This window comes from Oncorhynchus mykiss, chromosome 6 (assembly GCF_013265735.2).
Source record: "Oncorhynchus mykiss isolate Arlee chromosome 6, USDA_OmykA_1.1, whole genome shotgun sequence".
Classification (NCBI taxonomy): Eukaryota; Metazoa; Chordata; class Actinopteri; order Salmoniformes; family Salmonidae; genus Oncorhynchus; species Oncorhynchus mykiss.
The window spans coordinates 39,618,639-39,646,495 of NC_048570.1; the positions used below are offsets into that span (position 1 = coordinate 39,618,639).

A 27,857-nucleotide genomic window follows, 5' to 3' on the forward strand; every position below is an offset into this window, starting at 1 on the left:
CAAAATCTTAGAGGAAAACCTGGTTCAGTCTGCTTTCCAACAGACACTGGGATGAAAAAAATTCACCATTCAGCCAGACAACCTAAAAAAATGGCTGTCTAGCAATGACATTGTTGACAGAGGTTGAAAAAAACATAAAAAGTAAAATGGGCAAATGTTGTGGAAAGAGCTTAGAAACTTACCCAGAATGACTCACAGCTGTAATCGCTGCCAAAAGGTGATTCTAATATGTATTGATTCAGTTTGTCATTATGGGGTATTGTGTGTAGATGGGTGAGAAAAATAATATATTTCATCAATTTTGAATTCAGGCTGTAACACAACAAAATGTCAAAGGGTATGAATACTTTCTGAACACAATGTACAGGTTTGTGGGATTGGCCTAGGCTCCCCTAAATCTTGATTCACAAACTATGGATGTGAATTAATACTGCTGTATTAATTCACCCAGAGGTGATAGTTTAACTCTGCGTATTTGTTCTTCTTCTTCTGGTGTGGTTGATGTTGCTGCTGATCCAAACTCTCCTGATTGAGCTCAACTCGCTGGTCTGTTTCTATGTCGACCAACACATCTTGTCGAACAGTCTTGTGTCTCAGAAAGAGATGTACTGTAACCATTCACAAAACCAAGGAGGCCAAAATGTACCTTAAAAAAAAAAAAAACTTTAATTAAAACAAAACACAAATCAATTGACTCATTAATTAACAAGATTATAAAACAGTGATTTTAGTTACATAAATAAATTGATATTGGTGTATCAAATCTTAATTTCATAAGCATGTATACATGGATCATAGTAATAAATAAAATGGAAAAACAGAACTATTTCCTACACGAACAGAACAAAAATAATAAAACAGCTAGAAAGAAAGACGAAATCCTTTCATTAGAGGATGAGACACAGGACGACGTTTTTCCACCAAACACACGAGGAAATGCTTGGTTAAAAGCACAGAGTTTACAGAGCCCGTTCAGTTACTAATTAAGGACACTAAAGCTGGGACCAAGGCGGCTTGGCTTTCACTTCTTGGAACGCATTTGTTTGGTTGTTAGAACTCCTGTTTGGTTACTTTAAAAAGTGTTAAGACAAGGCAAGAGAAAAGTCTGTTTCTTCTTTCAAAAGAACAAGAGAAAGCGCTTAAAAAAAACAAACAAATAAAAATAATAAAATAAAGAAACAAGGCAAGTTATGAGTACAATTGCCGACCTTATACAGAGAGAGAGAGACGCACTTGGTCTGTGCCGTGTTCAGATGCAAGCAGACAGGAGGAGAACTGTAGTGCATTGCAGTGGGAGCACAATCCCTGTCCTTGAGGGTCACAGTCCTTCTGGTTTTAATGGATCAATCAGTGTCATTGATTGACCAGAGATTTCACACTACTGGTTCGCCAAAGTTAGAACTCTAAAGTCATTTCTCAACAGCTGATCAATGTTATGAACAATCTATGCTTGGGTTGCCATGTGCCATGTACAGTGTCATTGGAATATTGCACATCAGTCAAATTCATACATTTGTTAATTGTGAAACAATAACATAGTTTCACGGTACTCTAATAAATTGAATAGATACCAATCGAACCGTCGATACCGGCACAATAATCTCAACCAAATGTTTTAGTACTGACACTACTCTTGTGAGCCTACAGCAACCCTCCATTAGCCAATTCAGTCTTTCTGACATGTTCTGTGGTAAATAAAAGTACAGAAAGACTAACAGAAAAAGAGCGAGCTACAGCGGCTTCAAGTATTTCACATTACATAGAATACTCTGTATAATTTAGTTAACATATACTTTTGAATCCTCCATATTCAGACTTATACTATTGTATATATACACACACACAGTACAATAAATGCTCGCTCGTGTCGTGTCCCGTTTTTCGTTTTCCTGTACTCGTTCGCTCTTCCTTTTTCCTTTTCGTTTTAGAGAAATCCCTGAGAACGTCTGTTGACAGTTGCTGAAGGTTCTACACATAGAAGAGGCCTATTAGAACCCGAATTCTAAATGGTATTCTAATTATTCTATGGTTCCACACGCACAGAAAGCATTGACCCTGGCCCGTTCTGGAGCTACACACAACTATAGCCATGATCTGTAGTTAGTTACCCAGTCCGACACATCTTCCAGTAGCCTGGGTCACTAGTCGGAGTCGGTCTTTCTTTTTCTAGCCAACCTGTGTCTGGTTGTCTTGCCACGGCAGCGATGTACTGTAGCATTGAATACAGAAAAATCCAGGTAACCAGGCTAGTCTTCCGAGTACAGAAACAGTCAGGTAACCAGGCTAGTATTCTGATCCACCTGATCTCTAATGGATTTCTTCACTTTCTGAAACACCAATACAGTACATTTAGCAAAGACTGGGTTAAAAGGAAGAAGGTGTGAGACAATGTCTCCAGCAACAGTTTCTCTTAAGACTTCAACCAAAAAAAAACGAAGCCACAATTACAAGTTTGATGGTTCTAAGTACATTTTGAGATATATCTGCCATAATACAGCAAATGCTAGTAAATCACTTTGATAATACTATATATCCTCATCTCACGGTGGCATTACCGTAGTCCTGTACTGCCATCCTCAACCTAACAGATATTCATTATTACCACATCTGAAACAACGAGTCTGTTAAGAGCATTATTCTACAACCTCTCGCATGCCTAATGACCGAGAGAAAACGCAAGTGCCGAGTCAACAGAAATGCTAATGGTGGTTTTCTCAAGGAGCCAAGCTGTGCAGTGCATCCTACGTTCGGTAGCCAATAGCCAAGAGGTGCTGTGTGGTTTTAAAGCCATAGTGTCTCTTTGAGGCTGCCAATGCGTTTTTACACAAGCGCTTTTGCACAAGGGCCTTTAGCCACTTGACAACATATACTCAGTATAAAACCAAAATGAAAAACACAATAAAAAAATGCTAATAATAAAAATAAAAAAACGAACAGACAAAAGCCATTTTCGTTATCCTGTTTTTCCTCTCGCACACACAGAGAAACACTCACAACATTCACAACCTGACACATTTCTTCTTCTGAAAATAGAACACGTCTGTACACATAGCAATGACAATAACAACGTTCATAACAATAACAGCAAATCACGATAATACCGTGTGGCTCTGTTGAGTATTTTTTCTCTCCTTCCTTCGCTTCGTCTCCCGCTTTACTTGTCCATGTTCAAGCCCAAAAGAAGTTCAAAAAGGCAGACTCGAGTTAATAGAAAAGTACTAGGGACCGACCCTGGTCAGCCAAACCGCTCCCTCACCAGCATCATGAGTTTCTTCTTGCCCTTATAGATCTGTTTGAGGTTGTCTATGAACTGGGTGAACTGGATGTGTCCGTCGTGGGCCATGAGGAACGTCTCCCGGGACTTCCCCAGGAACTCGATGAACTCGCTGTAGTGCCGCGGGCTGATGTGCGTGAGGCGAGAGTGCGTGGTGTTGATATAGGCCCCGATTGTGGCATCCAGCAGCTGCCTGAGCGGAGCCTTGTCCAGCGACATCAGCTTCCCAGAGTTCCTGCGGCTGTGCAGCGCCGACACCATCCCCGGCGTGGTCAGGGTGCACCGCCGCAAAATGTCGGAAAGCACCGTGGCGCACTTCACGCTCTTCACCACCAGGGGGATGACGGCAGCTAGCTCGTTCTTGCCCAGCGAGTGACTCAGAGCGCAGGCCCACAGCACGTCGTTGATAGCCGGGTGGGTATCCTGGTTGTAGCTGAGGTTAAGATGAGCCATGGCTAACGTGGCTAGCTTGTACGCCCTCATAGGATACCCTCTATGCTCCATGTACCTAGCTATCGTAAACAGCTGCGTGTAGCTCATCCCCGCGACGGCCGCGTCCAGGACGATCTGGTAGGCCGTCTCGAAGGCGATGTGGTCCTTCTCGCAGAGGGTGAGAGCGGAGAGGGCACAGTTCTGGGGATCCTTCATGGCACACTGTAGGGCCAGGGTCCGGGCGGAGGAGGCTAGGTTCTCCTGCTGGTGACAGTCCAGGCGCAGGCGGACAATGGTGGTGTTGGACATGACGGTGGTGGCCACGATGCTGGTGGCCTCAGTCGGGGTGAAGAGGGTGAACCAACTCTGCATGATGCTGTCCAACGCATACACACCTGGGAGACACACACACACACACACACACACACACACACACACACACACACACACAAAAGAGGGAGAAACAAAAGAGGGAGAAGTCAGGGGATTAGCAGAGTAATTTGAATAACAAGACAATCCATTTTCAAGCCCTCATCCTGTCCACTAACTAAATATGTACTATATTATAGAAAGTCAAAAGGGAAAACGTTGTACACGTACCTACTTCGGTTGCACAGGTAACTAACCACCGTACCATTTCCCTCCTCCTCCAGTTCAGCGTAGACAGGGTTATCCTCATCACCTGATGAACGAGAGACGGTTAGGGATGGCAAAGAGGTGTGTGTGTGTGTCTAACTGTATGCCTGTGTTTGTGTACCTGTAGCCCAAGCTCCAGTGAAACTTTGAGCAGTGTAATGTCTGGCAGGCTGTCCATCAATGTTGCGATCTTGAAGGCATCCTGGGCCAGTTTAAAGATGTGAGACGAGGAGTGGATGTTCTTCTGGATGGACTCTAGCACCGTCTCCAGCTTACAACTATCACCTGGGACAACAGGGACAACACACATACAGTACAATGACAAAGGAACCCAAATGTGTGTGTGTTTACGCACGTGTGTGTGTTTACGTAAGTGTGTTTACATACAGTGCCTTGCGAAAGTATTTGGCCCCGTTGAACTTTGCGACCTTTTGTCACATTTCAGGCTTCAAACATAAAGATATAAAACTGTATTTGTTTGTGAAGAATCAACAACAAGTGGGACACAATCATGAAGTGGAACGACATTTATTGGATATTTCAAACATTTTTAACAAATCAAAAACTGAAAAATTGGGCGTGCAAAATTATTCAGCCCCCTTAAGTTAATACTTTGTAGCGCCACCTTTTGCTGCGATTACAGCTGTAAGTCGCTTGGGGTATGTCTCTATCAGTTTTGCACATCGAGAGACTGACATTTTTTCCCATTCCTCCTTGCAAAACAGCTCGAGCTCAGTGAGGTTGGATGGAGAGCATTTGTGAACAGCAGTTTTCAGTTCTTTCCACAGATTCTCGATTGGATTCAGGTCTGGACTTTGACTTGGCCATTCTAACACCTGGATATGTTTATTTTTGAACCATTCCATTGTAGATTTTGCTTTATGTTTGGGATCATTGTCTTGTTGGAAGACAAATCTCCGTCCCAGTCTCAGGTCTTTTGCAGACTCCATCAGACTCCATCAGACTCCATCATTCTTTCAGAATGGTCCTGTATTTGGCTCCATCCATCTTCCCATCAATTTTAACCATCTTCCCTGTCCCTGCTGAAGAAAAGCAGGCCCAAACCATGATGCTGCCACCACCATGTTTGACAGTGGGGATGGTGTGTTCAGCTGTGTTGCTTTTACGCCAAACATAACGTTTTGCATTGTTGCCAAAAAGTTCAATTTTGGTTTCATCTGACCAGAGCACCTTCTTCCACATGTTTGGTGTGTCTCGTGTCTCCCAGGTGGCTTGTGGCAAACTTTAAACAACACTTTTTATGGATATCTTTAAGAAATGGCTTTCTTCTTGCCACTCTTCCATAAAGGCCAGATTTGTGCAATATACCACTGATTGTTGTCCTATGGACAGAGTCTCCCACCTCAGCTGTAGATCTCTGCAGTTCATCCAGAGTGATCATGGGCCTCTTGGCTGCATCTCTGATCAGTCTTCTCCTTGTATGAGCTGAAAGTTTAGAGGGACGGCCAGGTCTTGGTAGATTTGCAGTGGTCTGATACTCCTTCCATTTCAATATTATCTCTTGCACAGTGCTCCTTGGGATGTTTAAAGCTTGGGAAATCTTTTTGTATCCAAATCCGGCTTTAAACTTCTTCACAACAGTATCTCGGACCTGCCTGGTGTGTTCCTTGTTCTTCATGATGCTCTCTGCGCTTTTGACGGACCTCTGAGACTATCACAGTGCAGGTGCATTTATACGGAGACTTGATTACACACAGGTGGATTGTATTTATCATCATTAGTCATTTAGGTCAACATTGGATAATTCAGAGATCCTCACTGAACTTCTGGAGAGAGTTTGCTGCACTGAAAGTAAAGGGGCTGAATAATTTTGCACGGCCAATTTTTCAGGTTTTGATTTGTTAAAAAAGTTTGAAATATCCAATAAATGTCGTTCTACTTCATGATTGTGTCCCACTTGTTGTTGATTCTTCAAAAAATAATAAAGTTTTATATCTTTATGTTTGAAGCCTGAAATGTGGCAAAAGGTCGCAAAGTTCAAGGGGGCCGAATACTTTCGCAAGGCACTGTACGTGTGTGTGTGTGTGTGTGTGTGTTTACCTTTGGCTGCGGTCAGCATGGTGGAAGCCAGTTCACACTGCTGGGACTCTATGTGGGAGAGTGTGAACCAGCGAGGGTAGCGGTTGGGGACCACAGACACCATGTGATGGGGTCGCGACAGGTCACCTGACGAGGCTGTGGACTCCAACACAGGCAACCTGAGGAGCACAGAAAAACCATAGGATCACACACAGATTAGGATCACACGCAGACGCACACGATCACACACAGGCGCGTGCACAAAGTGCAATCAGCGACGCACCTCCAGCAAGGTTTTGACAGTGTTCTGGAGTGCATTATGGTTGTTGGCTTATTACTGAAATGTACTTCCAACCTAGTCCTTAATTACAGAACTGAATCAACTGCAGCAGAATGACTACTTTCTTGCTGTTAATGAAAACATGGGCTTGGAACACCTGCTAATGTATAAACAGGACAGAATGACAGCACACAGAAACACACGGTTGTCTTCATGTCTGCTACTGTGGGCAGCTCATCTCTAATTCAACCCTCTTCTTCCAGCCCAGTTTCAAAGGTCTCGCTGCCTTTGAAAGAGAAGAGAACCTGGGCAGATCAACCAATCACAAAGCTAATTGAGTCCGTGGGGAAATTAGGGGATTCACCTTCCAGGCCTCTATGGCTGGACACACATCAAACACATCCTTACACACATCAGCGCATGTACACACGCACGCGGGTGCACGGCCACTCACACACGCACGCACTTCAGAGAAAAGGGCCAGAGATACCATTGCCACGTGAGCACCAACAAAATCTGTATTTAAACATCTTGATCTGAAGCCTGTCGGGCCTAGACAAGGTAATAGGGGCCGGTCTGGCCAACAGTCTTGCTAGATAAAAGGTGGGAAAAAAGCAAGGTGAGAGCTGTGTGAGTGTGAACAGACTCTGTGTGAAACGGAAGACGTGCTGATGCCATAGCAACAAGGGGTTCATTCCAAACACATCTAAAGAGCTGCTAAAAGCTCCACCACACCGGGGGGGTGGAACGAAGCATGGGGTGGAACGAAGCATCAACCACAAAAAAGTATTCCCTAAATATGGAGGCTTCGTCAACATTCCTGTCTTTGTGTGACTTACCTGAAAACCACTGGTCGGGGTTGGTTGCGGAGCTTCGATAAGCCAAAGCGTGAAAAATACTCCATGTTTTAGTGAAAATCGTACATTTTATTCTGACGCTGCATCTTCTATTCCACCTCAAAAACAAATCCATTGCTAGGGCTAGTATTCTCCTGCTCGTTCTCTTTCTCTCCTACTCAAACAGCCTACTACAGGTATATATATATATATACACAATGGGGCAAAAAAGTATTTAGTCAGCCACCAATTGTGCAAGTTCTCCCATTTAAAAAGATGAGAGAGGCCTGTAATTTTTATCATAGGTACACTATGACAGACAAAATGAGGGAAAAAATCCAGAAAAATCACATTGTAGGATTTTTTATGAATTTGTTTGCAAATTATGGTGGAAAATAAGTATTTGGTCACCTACAAACAAGCAAGATTTCTGGCTCTCACAGACCTGTAACTTCTTCTTTAAGAGGCTCCTCTGTCCTCCACTCGTTACCTGTATTAATGGCACCTGTTTGAACTTGTTATCAGTATAAAAGACACCTGTCCACAACCTCGAACTCCACACTCCAAACTCCACAATGGCCAAGACCAAAGAGCTGTCAAAGGACACCAGAAACAAAATTGTAGACCTGCACCAGGCTGGGAAGAATGAATCTGCAATAGGTAAGCAGCTTGGTTTGAAGAAATCAACTGTGGGAGCATTTATTAGGAAATGGAAGACATACAAGGTCCACTGATAATCTCCCTCGATCTGGGGCTCCACGCAAGATCTCACCCCGTGGGGTCAAAATGATCACAAGAACGGTGAGCAAAAATCCCAGAACCACACGGGGGGACCTAGTGAATGACCTGCTGAGAGCTGGGACCAAAGTAACAAAGCCTACCATCAGTAACACACTACGCCGCCAGGGACTCAAATCCTGCACTGCCAGAAGTGTCCCCCTGCTTAAGCCAGTACATGTCCAGGCCCGTCTGAAGTATGCTAGAGAGCATTTGGATGATCCAGAAGAAGATTGGGAGAATGTCATATGGTCAGATGAAACCAAAATATAACTTTTTGGTAAAAACTCAACTCGTCGTGTTTGGAGGACAAAGAATGCTGAGTTGCATCCAAAGAACATCATACCTACTGTGAAGCATGGGGGTGGAAACATCATGTTTTGGGGCTGTTTTTCTGCAAAGGGACCAGGACGACTGATCCGTGTAAAGGAAAGAATGAATGGGGCCATGTATCGTGAGATTTTGAGTGAAAACCTCCTTCCATCAGCAAGGGCATTGAAGATGAAACGTGGCTGGGTCTTTCAGCATGACAATGATCCCAAACACACCGCCCGGGCAACGAAGGAGTGGCTTCGTAAGAAGCATTTCAAGGTCCTGGAGTGGCCTAGCCAGTCTCCAGATCTCAACCCCATAGAAAATCTTTGGAGGGAGTTGAAAGTCCGTGTTGCCCAGCAACAGCCCCAAAACATCACTGCTCTATAGGAGAGCTGCATGGAGGAATGGGCCAAAATACCAGTAACAGTGTGTGAAAACCTTGTGAAGACTTACAGAAAACGTTTGACCTCTGTCATTGCCAACAGTATTGAGATCAACTTTTGTTAATTTAATTTGCAAATAAATTCATAAAAAATCCTACAATGTGATTTTCTGGATTTTTTTTTCTCATTTTGTCTGTCAAAATGAAAATTACAGGCCTCTCTCATCTTTTTAAGTGGGAGAACTTGCACAATTGGTGGCTGACTAAATACTTTTTTACCCCACTGTATATATGTGCGATGCACAAGCTAGGCTATACATCAACCATAAACATTATGATCTTACCCTATCAATGACACTGTAAAACACTCAATGCCGTGTTTACAGCCAATACTCAAAACAGAAGCGTAAAAGTCCCATTTTTACAATGACACGTGTATCCATTTAACAGTAAGCCGTAACACACCCTTCAGTCCCAAGCCACTGATGAGGACAGCTACGGTGGCCGATTGGTCCTGTGGCACTATAGTGCCGTGTAAAAAGGCAGAACGGGATGCTTTTAATACTTTTCACACCAGAGGTGTTCAAGAGCGAGGGTGCCAGGGGCCTCAGGGCAAGGGGCTCTGAAATTGTGCACGAATGTTGCATTTTAAATGCCTGTTATATTAAATGAAGCATCCTTTAATATGGACCACATGAAAAATGTCAAATCTTTATTTTTCAATTTTATAATGAATAAAGACTTGCTAAACTGCATTTTGACATGTCCCTCTGTGCGTCCTCTGTGACCTCTAGGATGTTTAACCCACTTTACTCCAACATTGATCCAACTTTTCACCATCATTGTAAAGTCCTAGTTACTTTTGTTGATTTGACAATGTCATTTCTGAAGATGATTATTTATTTAATGTGATTCCATGGACCCCAGGAAGAGTAGCTGCAGCTTTTAAAATGACCCTGTTACGTGAACTGAATTCTCATTTTAATTATGGTGAAACCATAACTTTTGAAATATATATAAAAAAAGAAATATTGAGTATCTAAATAGTCAAATAATAGTTTAAAAAGTAGGTGAGCTGGTTCTACTATTTATGACACTTTTCTAGTGTTTTGTGGTGGTGGGGTCAAGTGCAAGTATTGGTTAAGAGAAATGACAGAACTCGGGGAGGTTGAAAACTGGGCAGGATGCTACGTTCCGGATAAGTTGCAGGCACTTCCTATAGTCATTTGTTTTTATTTAACCTCTTGAAATGGGAAAACGTGTTTTTTTTTAAATTAAGTTGAATCGGTGGTCTTTATGACAGAATGTTAACATTTGCTAAACAAGTTACCCTACTTACTCACACTACTCAAAAAAGGCACATATTGGTGGAACGACCCATAGATGGATTTGAAAGAGAGCAACTATGCAGTTCCTTCACAGTCTGGTCCTGGTTTCTGGTGAACATCAGTGAGACTACTGAACTCTCTGTCTGAGGGTGAAGACCAGGAGGTAAAGTAAACACTTCACAAACGTCTATTCACTTCCCCAACCTATCAAATCCCGGCTCTTCTTCATACAAAACGCTCCCGAGGGCCCCGCGAAGACGAGTCGGGGCTCCACGGTAGAGACATTAGAAGATTTTGATGGACATGCGTCTTCATCAATCTTATACTCCGGAAGCGTTAACAATACGAGGGTATTATCATGTCTTTCTAGATAATATTCCATCCGCCCTGCGCTAGTGAAATCAGCCGGGTGTGACTTTTGTACAATCCTTGAGCTGAAGATCAATTCCTCCTTAGCGTTAGGCAGAGGTGTGAATAAGGAGAGGCTGTCTGAGTCTATGATAGTGCTGTAATGGGCCATTAAAAGCCAGTCTTTTTACCTGGCACTATATTTAACCAGCAGCACCTTTCCCATGAGGGTGGGAAAGCATACACTGCTATCATATTACGCCGGCACCACGCTACATTGCACACATTCATTACGTGCTGAGCAGACAGACAACCAGGACCCGGAGCAGCTAGAAGTAGTGGCCACATTATTCTACCTCACCCCCTTCCACAGGGCTGGGTGAGGAGAGAAGTGGACTGGGGAGGCCTGGAGCCCTGTGGAAATGCTGTGGGTGCATTTTTATTACACTTCGGCTTGCATCTTTCCGTACGCGACGTAGCTCCTACTCGTTCACAGTCATTTAGCATCACCACATTGTTAGCATTGTGAAATGGTAGAGAGATGTTAGCGTTAGCCACGTAGCTGTCCTGTCCCTGTAGGCCAGGCGTGTGCGAGCCTGCTCATTACACACACTAATTAAACTCTCATTAACATCGTTAATATTCACTGATCCAGGTCCCCCTGCGAACATCAAAACAGAGCCGCCCCATCTGCATAACACACGCGCACGCAAAACACAAACGCAACACAAATAATGATAAGGTGAGAGACTCACCGCATGGCTCTCAGTGCAATCTTGTACGCCAGTTCAGCGTCATGAGGTAGGAGAGAGGTGAAGAGATAGCGGGTGAAGGTATGCATGGGAACACTCTCTCTGTGGACAATCTCTCCCAGGCCACTGTACGGCCCACCTGGAGACACACGGAGGGAGGAAGAACATGTTAACCCACAGACCAGTGCGAAGAGAGGGGGTGAAACAGTTTGGAACAAATTAAAAGAACATTGAAATATCAGATGCAAAAATAGAAAATACATTTAATTATATTTCGGTCTGTGGTGCCGTATAAAAGGAGAATGTGTGAGTACAGCATACTTATAAGTGTGTGTGTGTGTACTATTGCGTGGCTAGACAGTGGCTATCATAGTTTCCTCCTCCCAGTCTCAGTCCAGAGGAGAAAAGGCCACGCAGCACAAAGCGGTTACCATGACGTGGTGAATGCCATATGGCCAGATGTGCAGACTAGGCTTCCCTCCCCTCATCTCCACTGGGTTATTCTAGACTGAACAGCCCCTCCCCACCCCCCGACCACAAGCCCCATTACACCCCCACCAACCACAGACCACGAGCCCCATTACAGTCTCCAGCAGTCTTAGGCCTTAGAGCCTGGGACTCAATTACCAACCAGCCCAGAGGTGGGTGGTCATCCTGGGCAGAGGCAGGGGTTAGGGTGGGACTGGAAGTTTGAGGGCTGGGTCTACCATTTCTCCCACTCCCATAACCAAACCACAGCAGTCACATTCTGTCCCAGTACAAGATGTCAGTACAGTGTGTGTGTGTGTGTGTGTGTGTGTGTGTGGCTGCCGACACATCGCTAGTTTTACTGTGAGGCTTATTTTGGTCTGGCTTAAGGCGGTTCTAGTTATATTTACCCCACTGAATGAAAGATAATAAGATAATAAATATTGAGATGTGCTTCAGCATAGAGCCTCAATGCTTGGAGAGAAGGAGAGAGGGAAGAAGAGCGGGAAGGAGAGACCAAAAGCCCGCTCTCGTTTTACCTCACAAAGCTACAGCTCAGCCATGGAAACACACACTCCACACATTCATAATAACCGTATGGAAGATTATTTGACACTTCATCCGATAACCAAAATAAAGGACACTATGTGTGTGTCCTCACTCTCTAACAGGAAGACGGCTTGTTTGCGGAAGATCTTGACCAGCGTGTCATCCAGCTCCACTTCCTGCAGCTTGGCCAATAGCTGCTCTTCGTTGCGACACACCTTCTCCTGGGCATACAGCCCATCAGGCATGACCCTCTGCTGGCCTAAGCCAATCAGAGCAGTCTCTACAGCCAGCGCCCCGTATGATTCGCCCTCGCCTAGCAACCTCTGCACTGGCAACCGCTGCAGCTCCGCACGACTCACCACACTGGAACAATCTAAGCGAGAGAGAGAGAGACACAAAGGGTCAGTACCTAGTAGTCAGTTTTTCAGTGTTCTGAGGTTTGGAGCCTCCCTCCTAGTCCACAACACAGAGGGTCAGTCTGTCCCAAACAGCACCCTACAGACTGCACATTTGACCACGTCCCAGGTCAAAGTATTTGGGACGGGCCCAAGACCTCCAGCTAGTACTTTTCCATATCACCGGGCCAGCTTAGTGTGTGCCGTGACAATTTTTTTACTAGGAGAGGAAAGACAGAGGGATAAGAAAAGGGGAATGTGAGGGAAGGGTTGAGAGAGGGACCATCTAGTGAGGAAAAAAAAGGAGAAGAGTAGAAACAAAGATGGAGACAAAGAAGACTAGATTGATGATTATTTTTAGTACCTGAGAGGTCAAGGCAGGTGTTGGCCCCCTCCTCTGCCCCCCGTCCCGTCTCAGTGAGGGTGCTGAACAGGGTTCCGATGGGATCCAGGGGGTGACCCACCCAGCCTTCCATGTTGGTTATGGAGGTGATGGCTTTATGGAGCAGCTCTGTCACAGACAGGATGCAACACATGTCAACTACAGGGCACATACAGTGAGGGGGAAAAGGTATTTGATCCCCTGCTGATTTTGTACGTTTGCCCACTGACAAAGAAATGATCCGTCTATAATTTTAATGGTAGGTTTATCTGAACAGTGAGAGACAGAATAACAACAACAAAATCCAGAAAAACGCATGTCAAAAATGTTATAAGTTGATTTGCATTTTAATGAGGGAAATAAGTATTTGACCCCCTCTCAATCTGAAAGATTTCTGGCTCCCAGGTGTCTTTTATGCAGGTAACGAGCTGAGATTAGGAGAACACTCTTAAAGGGAGTGCTCCTAATCTCAGTTTGTTACCTGTATAAAAGACACCTGTCCACAGAAGCAATCAATCAATCAATCTGATTTCAAACTCTCCACCATGCCCAAGACCAAAGAGCTCTCCAAGGATGTCAGGGACAAGATTGTAGACCTACACAAGGCTGGAATGGGCTACAAGACCATCGCCAAACAGCTTGGTGAGAAGGTGACAACAGTTGGTGCGATTATTTGCAAATGGAAGAAACACAAAAGAACTGTCAATCTCCCTTGGCCTGGGGCTCCATGCAAGATCTCACCTCGTGGAGTTGGAATGATCATGAGAACAGTGAGGAATCGAGGGGGAGGATCTTGTCAATGATCTCAAGGCAGTTGGGACCATAGTCACCAAGAAAACAATTGGTAAGACACTACGCCATGAAGGACTGACATCCTGCAGCGCCCGCAAGGCGAGCGAACCTGCTCCCCTCAGTCAGGGTATTGAAAATGGGTCGTGGATGGGTATTCCAGCATGACAATGACCCAAAACATACAGCCAAGGCAACAAAGGAGTGGCTCAAGAAGAAGCACATGTGGCCTAGCCAGTCTCCAGACCTTAATCCCATAGAAAATCTGTGGAGGGAGCTGAAGGTTTGAGTTGCCAAACGTCAGCCTCGAAACGTTAATGACTTGGAGAAGTTCTGCAAAGAGGTGTGGGACAAAATCCCTCCTGAGATGCGTGCAAACCTGGTGGCCAACTACAAGAAACGTCTGACCTCTGATTGCCACCAAGTACTAAGTCATGTTTTGAAGAAGGGTCAAATACGGATTTCCCTCATTAAAATGCAAATCAATTTATAAAATTTTTGACATGCGTTTTTCTGGATTTTTTTGTTGTTATTCTGTCTCTCACTGTTCAGATAAACCTACCATTAAAATTATAGACTGATCATTTCTTTGTCAGTAGGCAAACGTACAACATCAGCAGGGGATCAAATACTTTTTTCCCCTCACTGTAGTAACATAGTGTCAACCCTATTGACACTACTACTTTAGTATGTAACATGTATCTGTATCTATGAGGCTTTATAAGAGTCCATTGAGGCTTTACAGCAGTCCTATGTCATCTAGTAAGTGCAGTCTGACCTTTCTTATGTCGGCGGAAGTGCTCCAGTTGTCTCTGCTGCTGCCGTCGTAGTGTGTTTACCACGGCAATGGCCAATCGAAGTGCTTCGCGGGGGTAACCATGGGAACGCAGGGCGTCCACCCGAGCACAAGCCGTCGGGACGTGTTCTGAGAGACACAGAGAGATGAACTGATGTTGCCTTTATCCCTTTCTAGAAGGCTTTTGGCAAAATGTGACCACTTGACATAAGACGACACACAGTCCTCCGTTTCCCCTTTGCATACACCAAGCATCACAATACACACAAAAAATAAACACACTCACAGTTCTCTGTTTCCCCTTTACACACACACACCAATCATCACGATACACACTAAAGATAAAACACACTCTCAAACACACACAAACTCACCGTGCCACATGGGCCATCCACGTGTGTCGAAGAGCGAGCCGTCCTGGTTGTCGTGGTAACAGTAGTTGGCATAGAGGTCGCTGGCAATGATGTGCTGCAGGTGACGATCCTGCCAGTGGAGGTCACACGCCTCGATTGCCCGTGTGAACACCGTCCTGTGGGGACGCGACTCTGACAGGATGGTGGGGGAGAGAGACTCGCATTAGACAGAGAAGAGAGAAGGGAGGAGGGATAGAGGGATGAAGTGGGAGAGGGTACTGGAGAGAGGGAGGGTGAGTTCAAACGTTAGCTGCAGGCTAACAAAAGAGAGAGATGGAGCGTGGGAGACCGAGAAGACAAGAAAGACAGATATACACAGAGAGAAAGAAAGATGGAGGGTTGATGTGGAGAAAGAAAGAGTCCCGTCTCTCACCTTGGTTGCCATGGGCACCCTGAGGCAGGGAGTGGGTGAGGTTGGGCAGATCGTTGCCATGGTTACCATCCTCCCAGGGGCACACGTCCACGCTGTTCCACCTCCTCAGCTCTCTGAGCCACGAGCACTTCTGCTCCGTCTTACAGTGGGGGTTCAACACGATACACATCCACAGGGCACCTGCACACACAAACCACACGTGCACACGCGCACGCACACACAGGTTAGGTCTTATCCTACCCAAGGTCATGTTTGACTTCAGGCTAAAATCAGGCGAGTAGTCTGAAGGTGGTAAACCCACAGAACCAAACTAAACTGCAGGTAAAAGAGATCTCGTCAATCTTTTGTTTTGGACACACATTTTTTGGTCTATTGTCGTGTTGTTATTTAGAGATGGGATTTAAAGTTTATCCAACTTTTCAAAGAAATCTAAAGTTTAGATATTCCCCCCCCCCCCCCCTCCCCCCGCAAAAACATAAGGGAGTTGCATACTTTGTAGTTGTAGATATAGACTTGCGCTGACGCACAAACTTTCCTTGTCGACAAACTCTTTGAAAAGCGGGAACTGTATTTGTCCTTCACGCACTGTCACAGACACACACTGCATGCATCAATACCAGGTAAACAGAAACAAACTAAAAGACTAAAAGTGAAGAAGTCTCCATGGATATCATAACACATTTAGGAAGATGTAGGACGATAGTGTCACAAAGACAATCCAAAAACACATCAGCTAACACACACACACACACGCAAACACACACACACACACACACAGAGTCTGCTATTACAACTATGATGTGACCATAAAGGGGGGTGAAAATGTTCAGAATGGCAGAGAGAGAGAGAGCAACAGGGACAGATGGTCAGAAAAAAGAAAAAGGGGTGGTTCGCCAACAGAGATGAAGTAGAGGAGAAATGAAGGAAGGATGGCTGTGTCTGGATGAGAGGAGAGAAGTAGCGGCCCAGAGGAGGACTAAAAGACAAAAGTGGAAAGCAGCCGAGACGAGAAGCAGCATTTGCCACATATCAAGCAGTCAGAAAAGGACTCCGAGAGTCTGGACGTCAACGCATTGTTACACTTCTAAAAATACAAATAAAAGCAGAAAACTGTCTGTCTGGGAAATAATAAAGGTGAGAATACAAAAATGAAAATAGGAGGTTGACATCCAGAGACGTTTTTGTCCCCATTTGCACATTAGCAGGAGAGCACAACTAACATAACGAAGGCTGCATAACCCAAAAACCTCAATCAGTGTGTGTGTGTGTGTGTGTGTGTGTGTGTGTGTGTGTGTGTGTGTGTGTACAAGTAGTCTGCACTGAAGGCCACAGTGGACATGTGAGTGCTTCCTATCTTAAAGTCGATAAATAAATAATTAAGCAGAGATAAAGGGAGTATGGTATGGTGATTGCATGTGTAGAAGATGGCAGCAGAGTTGAATGATAAATACAACAGTATGTAAGGTTGCCATTTGTGTTGTCTGTATCAGTAAATATGTACAGTACATAAAGAAGCCTACTGTATGTGTGTGAGCATGCATTTTTGTTTGCAAATGTTAATCTATCCTGCAGTTCATTAGTGTGTGTGTGTGTGTGTGTGTGTATGTATATACATATATGCTCACCTAGTTCGTCCCAGAGCTGTCTGTACTTGTCGTTCATGGTGGTGCCCTGCTGTCTCCACAGTGCCAGGCGAGGGTCGGCCATAAACTGTTCTGTGATCAGTGTTAACATCCGTGCTCCGTTGGAGTCACGCATACGCAGCATCTCCCTCACCTATGGGACAGGGAGGAAAGCATCAGTGTGTGTGTGTGTGTGTGTGTGTGTGTGTGTGTGTGTGTGTGTGTGTGTGTGTGTGTGTGTGTGTGTAGAGCTTAATGCAGGCAGATGTTAAAACTAGGGGCGGAGGTTCTAGGCTAAATACTTCACATTAGGGCTAGGCTACATATTTCACCTCAGCGCTAGGCTACATATTTCACTTTAGTGCTAGGCTACATATTTCACATTAGCGCTAGGCTACATATTTCACATTAGCGCTAGGCTAAATATTTCACATTAGCGCTAGGCTAAATATTTCACATTAGCGCTAGGCTACATATTTCACATTAGCGCTAGGCTACATATTTCACATTAGCGCTAGGCTACATATTTCACATTAGCGCTAGGCTACATATTTCACATTAGCGCTAGGCTACATATTTCACATTAGCGCTAGGCTAAATATTTCACATTAGCGCTAGGCTAAATATTTCACATTAGCGCTAGGCTACATATTTCACATTAGCACTAGGCTACATATTTCACATTAGCGCTAGGCTACATATTTCACATTAGCGCTAGGCTAAATATTTCACATTAGCGCCAGGCTACATATTTCACTTTAGTGCTAGGCTAAATATTTCACATTAGCGCTAGGCTAAATATTTCACATTAACGCTAGGCTTTAGGTTGTGTCCCTAACGGCACACTTTTCCCTATGTAGTGCACTACTTCTGACGAAAGTCCATACCCTATTCTATAAGAACTACTTTTGACCAGTCTCCAGGTGGGCCATTATCAAATAGTGCACAACATAGGTGACAGGGTGTCATTTGGGACACAAAGTATATATTTTAAATTAGGCTAAATCTACACTAGAAGAGCATATGATATTGCTGAGGTTGGCACACCAGCCAGACTAACACTCATCTGATGTAGAGACAGGTATACATCAAGGGCTAAAAGCAACATCAAACCTCAACAATTGTACTGTTTAATGTATGTGCCAACCCAACTGCCATGCTAATGGCTCTTTAGACTAACAGAGCCACTAAAAGTGGCTTTGAACTGAACAGAAACAACTTGGCTGTGGAAATACACGGGGAGAAATGCAATGTTGATGTTAATGCGTTTATTATATGAAAGGAGATATAATGCAACGTTTCAGCCTCTTCCACTGGTAATAATAGTCATTGCAAAGTTTTACACAGAGACGCGGTGAGTGTCTAGAGGAGGGGAGTGTGTGTGTGTGTGTCTGATGCTCAGGTGTGTGTCTGATGGGCATGTGTGTGTGGTGTGTTACCTTGCTAAACAGGAGGTTTAGTTGTTTCCCAGAGCCATGGTATCCTCCCTGTGACAGGAAGAGTTTCACCTGCTCCTGGACCTGCTCCTCATCCAAGTGCCAACAGTTCTCATCATCCACACTGGCCCCTGCAGTGGGGTCCGGGGCCCCTACACACACAGAGACAGAGAGAGAGGTTTAGTTACCCACACATTTCTCATCATCCACACGGGCCCCTGGGATCCGAGGCCCCTACACATGCAGGCACACTAACACACAATGAGACATTCTACATTTGATTTGTTTAATAAAGAACTCTAATCTAATTTAAGGTAACTTGTGGAGCTGTAGAAACCTTTCACCCTTTAACCTAACCGTATCTCTAAGGTAAATAAAGGCCAGGTCTTTAGTGTTGTTTAGAGGTGGACAGAGCTTTAGTTTACAGGCAGGATCAGACTAATGAGCAGCATTGATCTGCCCAGCCTTTAACTTTAGCACCGAGTCAATGTCCTCAGTGGGGCCTACACACTCACCGTGGACCTGGTTGATCTCAGAGTTGGTTGACAGGATCTCATCTGCCAGTTTCTGTGCGGTGGGCAACACCTCTGTATGATGCACTGATATCAGGTACTGGACAAACTTCTGCAGCTGATCTCTGCTCATCTGGAACAGCGTCTCTGAGATGGGCAGGTGCAGTTTGACCTGCTCGGGCTTCCGTACGCGGTAGAGGGCCAGCGCTACCACGTGGGCGCAGTAGAATATGTCCTTGTTGCCGCAGCTACAGGTCACCGCGGTGATCTTACAGCGGTCGAAGCTGACGCTCACGCTGCAGACCATCTCAGGCTGAGAGGACGTGGCCGGGTCTGTTACCGTACCACTCAGATGGAACCCTGGGAAGGAGGAAGAGAGAAGAAGTAAAAACAATGCATTTCAACAAGCCTTTATTGTGCATCAACTATAAAACAAAAAGAGGAGAGGTGAAAGAAAGGGGGGTGAGCGATAGGATATAAAAGAGGAGGATATAAAAGAGGAGAGGGGGAAAAAAAGACAGGGCTATGAACTTCAAGCCCATTATGATTGAAGCCCAAACCTGTCTAAAACAACACAAAAACATCAGGGAGATGTTAACTAAATCAAGCAATTGACATTTTATTGAATTAAAAATGACTAAGCCATGTCCTCTCAATAAAAGGCATGTCATGGGTAAGGATCACGTAAACCTTCCTAAACCTTATGAAAAGGGGTGCAAAGATATTCCATATTCTCCGAACATAAAAGCATGGCCACATTGAGAACAGATAGACGTCCTGTGGAAGGTTGGGTCAACAACGATAGCAGCACAGATAGAGAGAGTGAGAGATGCAAAGTATGTGTGTGTTTCAATAATGGAGCCCGCTCATTTGAATAGTGTTTGATCTCCTCCTGAGCGCTGCGTTTCCAGAGGCGGGGGGGAGGGGGTCATTATTCCACTATGAATATGCATGAGGAGGGCAGGGCTGCTAGCGCTGGTATTAAAACACACACTGATGAGCATATGAAAGAGACGCGGCCAGCGTGAGATCATACATTTATTAATATTGGGGAGGGGCCAGGGGGACAAGAGTGGTATGATTTAATTTATGTGCTTCATAGAGAGCGCGAGTGAGATAAAAACATATTGGGGCCAAGTGGAGACATACATGCATAAATACGCTTATCAAAAGGGATGTGGCTTGCTGTGATATCAGCAGTGTAATAACAGGGATATCAAAGCTGCTGCCGCTACTCGACATGGGGCCGTGCATTACCAGAGGGAGGCTTGAATACGGCATCCCATACAAGATGAGACCGCAACGAAAGTGGCCGCAACCCGAAGCCTACCCCCTGCTAAAATAAACCCTTTATGAAGATTGAACGGCAAAAATGGGGGAGCAGGTAGAGGTACATCTAACAACCCTGCTAATCCTCAACACTGGGGCCCCACAAGGGTGTGTTCTGAGCCCTCTCCTGTACTCCCTGTTCACCCACGACTGCGTGGCCATGCACGCCTCCAACTCAATCATCAAGTTTTCAGACGACACTACAGTGGTAGGCTTGATTACCAACAACGACGAGACGGCCTACAGGGAGGAGGTGAGGGCCCTCAGAGTGTGGTGTCAGGAAAATAACCTCACACTCAACGTCAACAAAACAAAGGATATGATCGTGGACTTCAGGAAACAGTAGAGGGAGCACCCCCCTATCTACATCGATGGGACAGTAGTGGAGAGGGTAGTAAGTTTTATGTTCCTCTGCGTACACATCACAGACAAACTGAATTGGTCCACCCACACAGACAGCGTGGTGAAGAAGGCGCAGCAGCGCCTCTTCAACCTCAGGAGGCTGAAGAAATTCAGCTTGTCACCAAAAGCACTCAAACTTTTACAGATGTACAATCGAGAGCATCCTGTCGGGCTGTATCACCGCCTGGTACGGCAACTGCTCCGCCCACAACCGTAAGGCTCTCCAGAGGGTAGTGAGGTCTGCACAATGCATCACCGGGGGGGCAAACTACCTGCCCCCCAGGACACCTACACCACCCGATGTCACAGGAAGGCCATAAAGATAGTCAAGGACAACAACCACCCGAGCCACTGCCCGTTCACCCCACTATCATCCAGAAGGCGAGGTCAATACAGGTGCATCAAAGCAGGGACTGAGAGACTGAAAAACAGCTTCTATCTCAAGGCCATCAGACTGTTAAACAGCCACCACTAACATTGAGTGGCTGCTGCTAACATACTGACTCAACTCCAGCCACTTTAATAATGTAAAAATGTATGAAAAATGTATCACTAGCCACTTTAAACAATGACACTTCATATAATGTTTACATACCCTACATTACACATCTCATATGTATATACTGTACTCTATACCATCTACTGCATCTTGATGTAATACATGTATCACTAGCCACTTTAAACAATGACACTTCATATAATGTTTACATACCCTACATTTCTCATCACATATGTATATACTGTACTCGATACCATCTACTGCATCTTGCCTATGCCGTTCCATCATTCATTCATATATTTTTATGTACATATTCTTCATTCCTTTACACTTGTGTGTGTATAAGGTAGTTATTGTGAAATTGTTAGGTTAGATTACTCGTTGGTTATTTCTGCATTGTCGGAACTAGAAGCACAAGCATTTCGATACACTCGCATTAACATCTGCTAACCATGTGTATGTGACAAATAAAATTGGATTTGATTTGAACCGGTGAGACTCCATGCTGTTTGTTTGATCCCCACGGCCTTTGGATGGAAGGATTCGGGCCTAAGCCGCGTCTCAGAGCAATAATGCTACTCTTAAAAACAGTGTGTGTGCGCGCGCGTCTCAGAAAACCGGTTTAGCGTGTGCTCTCCAACCTTTCACAAGCAAGTCCCAGTCCAAAGAGCGGAATAACAAGGACATCAGAAACACGTGCGGTTCAAAAACAGAACTCGGGCAGCTCTGATACACGCCTGTAGAAAAACTAACACCTACCTATCACTTATTGTTTTAGCAGAACAGAAACATGCACCATACAATGACGAATAGTGATAAAAGGAATCAAATGGAAAAGTCAAACAAAAGTTTGATAAAACCTATGGCAAACTCTTAAAAGCAGAGTCCAGATAGATTCCATAACACCAAAGCCGATCACATTTTAAGACTGCTGCCATGGCTCTTTATTGGGTGCTCCCTCCCTCTCTTACACACATACAAACACAAAAACGCACAAAACACACACACACACCTTTCTCTCCCTCTTCTTCCCCCGACTGCTGGTTGGTATGAGGCCTTCAGTATCTCATGTGCTAGCTATTAGACTGTGTGTTCCCGTCACCTGCAGCTGCAGAGTGCAGCTTAGGGCTGTTGCTGTGTGTTGGAAAGGCCAGGGAGGACTTTCAAAGGAACCGTGGCGGACATTTTTAGAACAAGGCCTCTGTGAGGTTGCCCTAGAAACCCCTCATGACCGGTCTGGTGAAATCACACTTGGCTTCAAGCACACCCTGAGTGTGTGTGTGAGTGTGAGAGAGCGAGTGAGTGAAGAGTGAAAGCGGGAGGAGTGTATGCAAGCAGTAGAGAGTGAGTGTAAACCCACAGGGCCTCCGGACCACCCATACACTTGGGGCCCCACATCAAAGCACTAGCCTAGATACACACTCTCTCTCTCTCTCTCTCTCTCTCTCTCTCTCTCTCTCTCTCCGGATTTTGAAACCGTATGAGTGGTGATAAGCCAGCAAGCTCTCTCGACCAGCTACAAGCCCTCCTTCCTCTCATTCAACGACATGGGGCCCCCAAAATACCAAAACCCTGATCTTATTTCAGGGAGAAGGAGAGGCCAAAGCCCCTCCAGAATTAACCCACTCCGACCCACAGGAGGAAGAATGTAGGCTTTATATAGGATTTGAGCATTCCCACATTAAAAGACCTAGTTGAGGCTGAGAGGCTGCTTGCCTAAGCACAAAAGCTCTCAGTTTGCAACCACTGGGGTAAATTAGACTGAGCATCATACATATATTTCCAAGTCAATGCAGACAATTCAGCCACAGCGGCGGGTGGTTCATGAAATGTATTTTCTGAATTGGTTTATGAGTAACTGTCACTTAGATATAATATGACACAGTCCTGTGTGTGTGTGTGTGTGTGTGGGGGGGGGGGGGAGGGGGATAGAGAGAAGAGAAGTAAGGCTCATTCGCCACTTTAGCTTTGAGATCTAATCAAACTACCCCAATTTGAGCTTAGCAGAGGAACGCAACAGAAGGGGATCCTATGGTAGCCAGAGGGATCATATGGTAGCCAGAGGGATCCTATGGTACCTAAAGAGCATGTTGGTAGTCTGGAATTTCATCGGGCCTGAAAGAAAATCTACTGTAGAACCAGAGTTGGGATGCATATCCGTTTGGGTCCTGGTCAAAGGTAGTGCACTAAATAGGGAACAGGGTGCCATTTGGGATGGACACTTGGAGTTCTGGGTGGAACTAGGAACACCTTCGAAAAGTGAGTGATGTCATCCATCTGAAATGACCTCAAATGGCTTAGTTTATATGTTCATATAAGAAGAAAATAAAGAATCAGAGAGGTTTCAGGGTGTACACCTCACATGTGTGCAGTCTTACTGGGAGAGGGGGGGGGGGGGACATAAGAGGTGCTTATGTGTATTCCCATGTGTGTGTTAGAGAGAGAAGAGTGTGTGTGGTCCTATAAGGAAGACCCCGTACAGAGATCATAAACACAGATCAATGCATTAAGCAAGGGACGCTGCTTTAGGGGTGTTAAACTGTGTGCGCTCTAGGTTAGGGACAGGCTGGAATAACACAGCTGAGCACCAAGGGCGGCCCTGTTTGTGCTGTGACCCCTCTAACAGAGCAAAGGACTTGTACTCCACAGGTGCTGACAAACACACAGACACACACAGCTAAGGGTATAAAATTATAGATATATATTTTTTTAAACATTCAAACATTCTGTGAATTTCAATTCCATTACTTCAACATGCAAATGTTACTGCAAATCTGCATATTAATCATCTGGATGGAGTGTGTGTGTGTGTGTGTTCACGTCTGTGTATGATTGGAGGTGTCATCCTACGGCTGCTGAAATGACAGTCTACTCTGGTCTCGTCGGGTGAAGCCGCCACTTAGTTGTCACACGATCCGTCAGGAATAATTTCCAAACTATCCCTTACAAAATGGAGTCTAATTTGATTGAATTGGACTTTTCAGGCCCAGACAGTTTACTGGTCTGTTGAGTGATTCTGTAGCTTGGCAAGAGGATGGCTGTCTTGACTATCCGTGGGATATTCAACTGAACTATCTGGCCAGCAGGGCTTTGGCTAGCCTATGTATGAAACCACATGCCTCAAACTAGGCTTTGGTCTATACATCCCCCAACCATGTGTGGAGTTCATTAAATGGGAGAGAAATTATATATGCATGGAAATGAGCATGCGTAATTACCAAGAGAAGTCCCTCAACGGTCTCTTGGCTGAAGATGAATGTAACGGGTTGGTGTGAGTGTGTGTGAAGATTAATGTACTAGGGATCCATTGAAAAGCCAATGTCAGCTCTTTAAGGCAGTGTGTGTTTGTAAGGACAACCCTCTACATTAGGAAGGGGATTACAGACAGTGGCAGAGGGCAAATGAGGCTAGACCTACATTAAAAAAGCCACAATGGCCAAAAAAATCACGAGAATGGTACAATTCCAAGCTGAAAAAAAAAGCACACTTTAAAAACATTCCACTTGGAAAGTCACCCAAGACACTGACTCCTCAAGTATATCTCCTACTCCCACAAACACATCCGTCCTCTTTCCTTCTTCCTCTCTCGAATATGTGACTCCTCCCTCCCTCAGTGATGCCTAGCCCTAAAGCGTACTACAAGCTCTACACAGACGCAAGATTTGGAGTGTTGTAATACAAGTATTTTTTTTCATTATAAATCTGAATATTTCACATGGAGATGTAGGAAGCTGGAAAGGCTAGCTAGCTTAATATATTTTTAGCCAGGCTAAAGCCAGCTAGCCAGACTGCCAGCTAGCTACTACTAGCAAGGGAAGGCAACTCTTTGCTTTCACAAAATTAAAATTAAATGTAAACGTTGCTATGGGAGTTGGACTGGCAAGGATATCGTGTTACCGAATGGTGTTCACGACACACACAAAACATCCCACGGATGTAGATCAACGGAGTGACGATTGTAGTGACCTTAAACTGACCTGCTGTGTGTGTGCTGACGTCACACACCAGACACACACACCCAGAGGGGGGAAGCTGCATTCCAGCACTGCGCACGCACACACACAAACGCAGAACAAAAACACACACATGGGTGGGAAGCATTGGGAGCGCTCAGCTGTAGCGAGGGAGAGAAAGGTTTCGCCGTCTGGGTTCCTCTGAGCGCAGCACTTCGCCTTTCTGCTTCAGCCAGCTGCCGTTAGCGTAACGCAGCCCTGCCGGCTCGGACTTAACCCCTTCCTTCCTGGAGTCGTTTACCATCAACTATTGACATCCAGATTTACTAACACCTCAGCCCCCACCCTAACCACACACACACACGCTGCCCACAGTCCAAGATAACGATGACTAAAAGCCTACACACCCATACATGCCAATTTAACAACTAGCAATCCTGAATGTATGGGTGAGAGAAGTAGTGGGGGTACTGTGGAACAAACACACACACCTCCCTGGTCCCATCACACAGAGAGAGAAATTAAACACCTAGGAAAACGACAGCTTGGAAGAGCTAACCCCCATACACCAATATTTCATTGTTTGGCATTTTGCATTCACAGTGTACTGCCTACTATCCTGAGAGCCCAGATCAATAAGCCTAGCTCTCGCACTTCTACACTACTCAAATATTTTTTGCAACAGTGTCGTTTAGGATATAGTCCACATTTACTATCCATTCGTGAATGGCCTGCTTTCAAGTAGTAGCCCATAGACAGGTAGCCCATAGGCAGGTAGCCGTTGAGGGGCATGTAGCCCGTAGGCAGGTAGCCTAGCGGTTAGAGCGTTGGGCCAGTAACTGAAAGGTCGCTAGCTCAAATCCCTGAGCCGACAAGGTGAAAAATCTGTCGATGTGCCTTTGAGCAAGGCACTTAAAGGGATAGTTCACTCAAATTACAAAATGACATTGTTTCGTTACCCTAGAAGCAGTCTATGGCCAAAGTATGACAGCAATCCATGCCTTGGTGTAGTTTCCCTAGCACGGTTTCCACATGATAACGTTTTAGCATTCATGGCACAAATCCCATCAAGTCATATATATTAGATTTGTTCAAAACATCTATAAGTGACTTTTGTTCAGCTTTACAATCCATTTTAGATACTTTCAGATGATTTGGATATGAAATGCTAATAAAATCGTTCCAATGACTTGAATGAGATTTGTGCCACAAATGGTAAAACATTACCACGTGGAAACAGTGCCAGGGAAACTAAACCAAAGCATGGATTGCGGTCATAGCTTGTCCATAAACTGATTACAGGGTAAGGAAACCAATGTGTCATTTTGTAATTTGGGTGAACTATCCCTTTAACCCTAATTGATAATGGCCGTTTCACACATGTGTATAATTCACACTTGTACATGTGTGAATCAGGACAAATATTTACACCCACCAAACTATTATATTATTATTATTAAATTCCTCATTGAAAGGACAAAGGCTGCAGAGAGGGAACGGAACCACAACAGCTTACAGACGAATTCATTAGCAATTAGATTAGCTAACGTGTCCTAATACTTCCTCACTGCCGCAGGCCCTGATTAGCTCCCAAATGAAATCGCAAAAGCATGTTACTGCACATATGGTACAAGACACATATCACTACGCAGTCTTACCTTTGCACTTAGGCTACTTCACATAGACATACACTGGGCCTTGTCTATCAATTGGCACCAAATTCCATATAAAGTGCACTACTTTAGACCAACACCACTATATAGGGAATATGTTGGGGATAGGGTGTTATTTGAGCTTGACTTTGTCCTTCCTGAAGCTGCCTTTGTCTATGTAGGACAGAGTGAGCCCGGGTCATGCTGCCCAGCACGATTGGAGGGGTAATACATCAGACATGCCATTTTTTTTTTTTTTACCCCCAAACAGAGACGAGACGTGTCATTCTTCACACTAACCACAGTGGACAAAGCCAGGAACGAGAGGGGAGGAATGGAGGGCTCTCACGTTTAATATCACTTGACACACGTCATCTAGCATCTCTCAGCCCTCCGCTGAGTCTGTGTCAAAGCCTCAGCCGTCACACACAAATATCAAAACAAAGAAAAGGAAAAAGTCAAACATCTCACCAGCCCAGTGCTGCTATCGACAGATACTGAGGAGGAGAGAGGGAATAGAGAGATGAAGAGGATGAGAGAGCGAGAGAGGAGATAATACTGTTCTTAAGAGGTGGTCGATTCTCCTGCCTGTAGGCAATTCCTGTAAATATTGACGTTGAGGTTAAGGATATTCCCTAAATGGATAGGCTATAAAATGCATAGCTAACATTGTCTCTTAACGCTGTAAGCATCCGACATTATATGCAGGGGCACTTTTCTTTCCTCAAACAAACACACACATGGAGAAGGCAAAGAGTGGGCCTACTGAACGCGTCAACAACTTGCCTAAGAGCGGTTACTAGAATAGGGAACCGAGCACTCTGAATGGGTCTGCAGCCACTTTTGGTTTCGGTCTCTCCAGCTAAAAAACGCAGACAGCTGATATT

At 44.9% G+C, this 27,857-nt stretch overlaps 1 protein-coding gene across 1 annotated transcript in view; it reads right to left on the bottom strand.

The window, feature by feature from the left end:
• Positions 1-643: 643 nt before the first annotated feature.
• LOC110525926 (zinc finger SWIM domain-containing protein 6) overlaps positions 644-27,857 on the bottom strand; it is a 50,795-nt gene continuing 23,581 nt past the window's right edge. The window contains exons 2-14 of the mRNA XM_021606443.2: positions 19,139-19,495; positions 18,627-18,775; positions 17,191-17,341; positions 15,566-15,745; positions 15,154-15,324; positions 14,762-14,908; positions 13,177-13,323; positions 12,530-12,790; positions 11,404-11,539; positions 6,404-6,561; positions 4,464-4,627; positions 4,307-4,388; positions 644-4,101 (exon numbers count right to left, since the gene is read on the bottom strand). Of these exons, the coding sequence (XP_021462118.2) occupies positions 3,236-4,101; positions 4,307-4,388; positions 4,464-4,627; positions 6,404-6,561; positions 11,404-11,539; positions 12,530-12,790; positions 13,177-13,323; positions 14,762-14,908; positions 15,154-15,324; positions 15,566-15,745; positions 17,191-17,341; positions 18,627-18,775; positions 19,139-19,495 (2,969 nt within the window). The 3' untranslated portion in view covers positions 644-3,235. The remainder of the gene's footprint in view (positions 4,102-4,306; positions 4,389-4,463; positions 4,628-6,403; positions 6,562-11,403; positions 11,540-12,529; positions 12,791-13,176; positions 13,324-14,761; positions 14,909-15,153; positions 15,325-15,565; positions 15,746-17,190; positions 17,342-18,626; positions 18,776-19,138; positions 19,496-27,857) is intronic.